At 46.3% G+C, this 6,411-nt stretch overlaps 1 protein-coding gene across 1 annotated transcript in view; it reads right to left on the bottom strand.

The window, feature by feature from the left end:
- The window catches only part of LOC108445429, a 10,823-nt gene extending 7,030 nt beyond the window's left edge, over positions 1–3,793 (bottom strand). The window contains exons 1-2 of the mRNA XM_017729174.1: positions 3,659–3,793; positions 2,786–3,058 (exon numbers count right to left, since the gene is read on the bottom strand). Of these exons, the coding sequence (XP_017584663.1) occupies positions 2,786–3,058; positions 3,659–3,793 (408 nt within the window). The remainder of the gene's footprint in view (positions 1–2,785; positions 3,059–3,658) is intronic.
- Positions 3,794–6,411: the final 2,618 nt, after the last annotated feature.

Here is a 6,411-nt window from a genome sequence, read left to right as displayed (position 1 = left end):
TTCCCTCCTATATATTTAGCTGACCCATCCGTAAACCAAGCACGTTCTTTTTCCTGTGGCATTAGTTGATCTAAAGTCTTTACCCACTTCCCTGGAGATTCCCTCTCAGCTGTGAAGTTGGGACTTACCTCTTGGTCCCTCACGGGGGCAGCTGCTATTCACTCATGAAGAGTGGCTATCCCCCCGATTCCTACCTTGGCCCTATCCCGAATACACCACTTCCACTTTAGAATACTAGACTCCTGAGCGTGCCCAATTCAAAGGGCTTTCGGAGAACTGTTGACCCACTGCAGAACAGGAATTTCCGGATGAAAAGCCACTTCACCACTTCATGTCCTATGGTAAATTGTTCTATCAGTGCCCAATAACATGCCAATAACTGTTTCTCAAAACGTGGGTAGTTGTTTCCTGCTTCTGGCAACTTCCTCCCCCAAAGCCCTGGGGGAACCTTTTTCTTCCCCTCTTTCTGCCAGAGGCTCCCATTAGCATGAGACCCACTCACAGATACATTTAACTCAACTTTTCCCTTTTGCATAGGCCATAAATCTAAAGCCCTTTGAATAGCCTCTTCTGCTAATTCAAAGGCAGCCTGCTGCTCACTTCCCCATTCAAATTCCTACTTTTTTCCTGGTTACTTTATGCAAAGGGGTTAAGATTTGTCTCAGATGCAGAGTACGTTGTCTCCAAAAGATGAATAATCCCATAAATCTTTGTGTCTCCTTTTTATTTTGTGGCACTGCAAAATCTAAAATCTTCTATCGGGCTTTGGGTAAGATATCCCGATGCCCGCAATGCCACTGAATTCCCAAAAATTTCACCATTTGGGATGGTCCTTGAATTTTGGTAGGGTTAATTTCCCAGTCTTTCTGTTTCCTATGATCCACAACTAATTCAAGGACTTGTTGCACTTCCTCCTCATTGCTCCCCTGGATCAAGATGTCATCTATATAACGAGTTAGTTGCATATGAGGAGTCAGTTTTATTTCATCCAAGTGCTCAGCCACTGTTCGATGACAAACTGTTGGGCTGTGGACCCATCCCTGGGGCAATCTGGTGAACAGGTACTGTCATCCCTGCCACATAAAGGCAAACTGATCCCAACGCTCCTCAGCAGTGGGTACTGTAGAGGAAGCATTGGCCAAATCAATTACTGCACACCAGGTTCCAGAGTGTTTCTGGATTTTTGATATTAAAGTAACAATATCTGATAGAGCTGCCGCAGGAGGTGGGCTGTGTTTACTTGATTCTCTAAAGTCCACAGTCATTCTCCATGACCCATCACTTTTCTTGACGGGCCAGACTGAGTTATTGCAAGCCATGGTAGTGGGTTTTAAAACTTCTGCATCCACTAAGTCTTTAATTGTCTGTGAAATGCCTTCATGCCCCCCCTGCGATTTTGTACTGCTTTGTGGTTACCAATTTAGTTGTGACAGGAATCTGCACAGGGGGCATTTTTGCCTTCCCGACTAAAACTGGACGGGCACTGATATAAGGCTTTGTCCCAAACTGATAGAAACCACTGGATAAATTTAAAGTCAGTCCCTTTAAGATACCAATCCCATTTATTTAGTCAGAGGCCAGAACAATCATAACTGAATGCAATCATTGGGGGAGGTTCCCTATTTTCATTTCTATTTGTGTTTGCACAGCTTCAATTTGTTCCCCCCGCCAAACCTGTAATAATCCCTGGTTGTCCTTTCAATTTCTTGGGATTCCCATAAATTTAAAGAGGCCTCCGCTCCTGTGTCAATTAAGGCTTTTACAATTTGTGAGGACCGGTTTTTCCAAAATATCTGAAGCTCCATGTGAGGTCGCCAGTCCTTTCGTGCTGACTGCACGGGAGCTTGGCCGTTATCTCATTCTTGTTAACTATGCTGAACTACTTCCCTAGCGTCTTTCCAGGGACACAGGTTAGAATACAGTTCCCAATCCTCCTTACCCCCTGGAACACTCCAATCCACTCGCGGTGGGCCCTCCACGAGCAGACATGAAGTCCCTCCCATTGAGGCTCCGGGGGGCTGCCGTAGGCTGAGTTGTTCCTGTATTTTTTGCTTTAGCATTCTGCGCTTTCTTCCTAGGTCTATGCAACCCTCCCTGTTTATCTCTCTTCCATAAATCCGGAGCTGGGATCCCATCAATTTTATCGCGAGACACACCATCCTTTAGCACGGCTGTAAACATTTCCCTTTGAGGAATCCTGTTTTCACTCCTCGGTTTTCTCGACTCCGCCGGGCACTCCCCCGGGGTCCCCACTCCCCGAGGTTACCTAGCTGCTGTATTTTTTCAATCACCACATCCAGAGGATTTCCCATTTCATTAAGCAAAAGGGTCATTATCGCATTTTTGTATGCTGGGGGAGCCGTCTTAATCCGTCTGTTTCTCATAGGAACAGTCAGGGGTTTTTGCATCAGAGTATCAGCGTCCCCAAGATAAAATGGCTGCTGTCATCCCTTCCTCCTTTACTGGCTGTATACAATCTCGCAAGGTACACCAGGGACGCTCACACCGCCCGGCCAATCGTTTGCTGTGGGGTACTTTGCAATACATCCCTCAGTAGTCAAGGCTAGCGCATTAGGATCCGTGCACGTCCTAAATGCATCCTGCACAAACGTATCTGAACTCAAACCCACCAATTTCTTAGCATCTACGTTGCCCAGTCCTACTCCAGCAGCTCCCTGCAAACGCACCATACAAAAGAGCAGAGACTCCCCCGCCCTCTGCTTAAACCTGTCAATTATATCATTTACTCTGTGTGACTAAAACCTTCTACCACATCTGCCCTCACATTCTGCCCACCTAATGCCATCTTTTGCCTCATCTCCGATTTCACATTCAGGAATTCATCTGGAGAACCAGCCTCATCACAATCCATAGGATCCCAAATATCACCATCCCATTCCTCTGGGTCCCACGGCACACCTGCTTCTGCAATCACTGCCTGCACTTTCTTGTGATTCACTCGTCCCCTCCTTTTCCTATGTTGATACTGTGCAACCCGAACCGCAGCCTTTTCAGCCACAGTCTGATAAGTGTCACGCTTATCAGCAAGCAGCTTGTTCTGGCATTGCAACATCACAATGTGATTCTGCAAATCCCACATTTGTCACTCCGTGCAGGAGCATTCCAACAACAGCCCCTCTTTCTGTTGGTGCTCTTTCCTATACACTATTAACAAAATCCATCCTGAACCAACAATCTCTGCGCCTTTTTCAGTAGGCCCTTCTTGGATACATTTTAATACACCCAGTGGGTTGGCTTCCTTCACACGATTTTCCCGTTGCTTGCACTGTCCTCCGACCTGAGCCCACTAGACAGCCAGTGAACTCTAGGGAAGGTCTTCCCATCTGGGAATGCCGGATGAAGCTGACACATCACGTTTGGATTTAAAAGTGGTATTTTGCTCAGATCCTGATGACTACGCCAGTTGACAGGGGTGCTTTAAAGAACACAGACACCAAGAGAAAGAATGGTCTTATTTACTATGAATAGTAAGGAGACACAACAGTAAAATGATACATTTTATAAAACAGTTAAGTTTACTACGTGCTTGGCTTTAGTGACAAGCAAAAACAAGCAAGGTAATGCACCTAAGTATTACTATACGAGAGAAAGGAGAGAGATTTAGAAAGATGCGTCACCAATTGCCTAAATACTTTACCATCACCCAGAGTCCACAGTCGCTGGGGAGCCCTGTTTCGCAGCAAGGATCTGGAGAACCCTTCCCAGCAATTGGGAAAATCCTACGCGGTGCATCCACCCGTAGGTGAGATTTCAGGTTTGCCCAAAACGGCATCCGGCTTTTAAAGGCACAACTCAGCAAGTCTAAGTGACTTGATTATATTTTTAGCACAGAAGCACCTGGATCTGATGGCAGACTTCGCAACCAGTCAGGGCCACAACTTGGCCAGACCTCAGACCTGGGCAGGGAGGGTTTTCCCCTCCAATACCCTACAAACAACCCTCTATTCATGTCAGTTGGGAAAGTTTCTTAAAAGGATACATTTCTTGCACATAACTACACAAGGTTATGTGAAAGTTTCTAAAGCAGCCTGTTCGGTGTTAAACACCTAGCATTAAGAGTCCTTGTCATCTCTTTTTAGCTGAAAAATACTGATGGTGTTAGTTACAGAGTGCCCAGGATCCGTCTTGGAACTCAGCTCTGGCAGGAACAAGGTGGCTGACTGCCTGGGGGCTGCTTATGGCCTCTGACAACCCAGTTCCTCAGGGCTTCCCACCACCCCGGCCCCTCAGGGGCCTCCTGTTCCCTCGTAGCCTCCAGCCACCCACTCCCTCACACATCCCCTCGCGCCTTCCTGTGGCTGTTGCCAAGGCGGACATAAAAGCCACACCAGTCGTAATCCATAGTTGAGAATGGTAGAAAGATTTTTTATTTTCTCTACTGCTATTCTTATACCTCTTCACAGTGGCTGTGGCCTAATTTAAGATTGGCTGCTTAGCAAACAATGACAAGGCTGCCTAACAAACAATGACCATTCAAGCAGTAAACAATCAGCTATACAAGCAAAAGTATAGTTGCTACGTATTATCCACAAGTTCTTCCCTGTGCACTCTCAGTGTCCCACAAGAACAACATCCTCCCCTCACGTCCAGAACATCTTCTCTTATTATCTTCTTGGCCTTCTCTGTGGGTTTTACTAAAGCTGCAAAATTTCACTGTAATATTCTCATGGGTAAACTCTGACTGGTTTCAGGTCTGACGCTGTGAGATTGTCAGTCCAGCTGTCAATATCCTCAGGTCCCCCTTTTTTTTGTATTACAAAGGCAGCGCTTATGGACTTTTGCAGGGCCCTTTGCAAAAAAAGACAATAAACACGGCACCCTGAGCAGGATGCAAAAAATAACCCATAGGATCAGGCATCCGATTTTGAGCGGATTTTTGACCCCTCCTGCAATTTGCCAATTGCCAAACAAGCTATTGAGCCAATCGGATTCTGATTCTTCACGCAATTTTGACACGCTTGTTTGTAATTCCTTAATGTGGGCATGAATAGATTTTGAATGATCAGACAAATTCATACAACACATTCCATCGAAATCCTCACATCCATGTCCATGTGCTAGTAACAAAAAATCAATGGCAGCTCTATTTTGCAGTGTAGCATGCCTTACTGAACCAACACCTGTTAATAATCCAGCTAAAGCAAGCAAAGTGGATTTATTCTGCCAAGCTAACCAACATCCTAACTTGTTTAACAGTCCCAGTGCTTTAGCAGATGTTAGTTGTGGAGAAAAGAAGGGAACAGCCCATCAAGTATCTGATGGCCAAAATTTGGCGTTGTCATTGCAATCAGGGGCAAATGCATGGATGCTGTGTTTTCCCCTCCATGGTTTATGCTGTAAAATCATGGATGTGTCAGGTGTTAACAGTGAGAGTCGTCCTAAGTTGCAAGGACCTCCCTTGATATGTGATGGAATTGCAGCCCATGCTCGGTCTCTGCAAATAAAAAACACCCCTGGAGGCAAAGCTAGAGGAACAGTAGTAGAGTGTGAAATATGTGGTGAACTATAATTGCACCAGGCACTTTCATTTGCAAATATGGGTTGGTTAGGAGAAACATCCCATACTTCGGACTGATCAGACCCAGAATAATTAAACTTAACACAAAGGGCCATTTTCACAGATCCTAAAAGCTCTATTTCTTGTAGCTCAAGAGTTGCAGGGGGAAGGTACGAAACCCACTGATCCCAAGCATCAGCGTGATTGTGTGATTGTAAAAGCTTGCAAACTGTCCTAGGCTTTGGCCAGTCCTCTACTGGCAAGCCAACAAGGCAGGTAGAAAAAGGACTGTCAGGAGTAGCAGTGGCTAAGCACGGAGTATCTTGCCCTGTCGCATTGGCCAGGGTAACCCACACCTTGGTTCTTGGCTGCACTAAGCTCAGCAAAACTGACAAGGACCATATTGGCACCTGCATTTTTCTGTGGTTCGTTGACATTTGCACTCCAGTGCATCCCAGTGCAAGCCAACACCCCTTGATCGCAGGGATACACAGTGCAATAGAGTCCTCCTTGGTCACCGGCGCTCGATGCTCTCTCTGGTCGCAGGTAGCCCGAGCCACGCTGCCAAGGTCATCAGCCTGTGTTGCTGTTACCCTCAGGATCTGGCCCAACAGGCAGTGGGATATTCTGCTGCAAATCGGGACACACACACCTTGCTGGCACCCACCGTGCTCCAGTACCTGTGGAAACACAAGCGTATCCACGCCCCCAAGTGACAAGGTCCCAGGGGCCTTCCCACTGGCTGGTAAGCAAATTCCTTACCCATACTTTAGCTCGAGGCAAATGTGCTTCCCTGGTGGACTGCAAGGAATAAAAATTATTTAAAATTGAGGGATTGGTTGAATGAGCCGGTATTGCCAAGTGATTTATGGTATTCACAGCTTTCAAAAGTC

The sequence above is a fragment of the Corvus brachyrhynchos genome, unplaced genomic scaffold, assembly GCF_000691975.1.
Source record: "Corvus brachyrhynchos isolate BGI_N302 unplaced genomic scaffold, ASM69197v1 scaffold370, whole genome shotgun sequence".
Classification (NCBI taxonomy): Eukaryota; Metazoa; Chordata; class Aves; order Passeriformes; family Corvidae; genus Corvus; species Corvus brachyrhynchos.
Note: the sequence above shows the minus strand (reverse complement) of the source record. Positions and strands in the feature narration are given on the sequence as shown.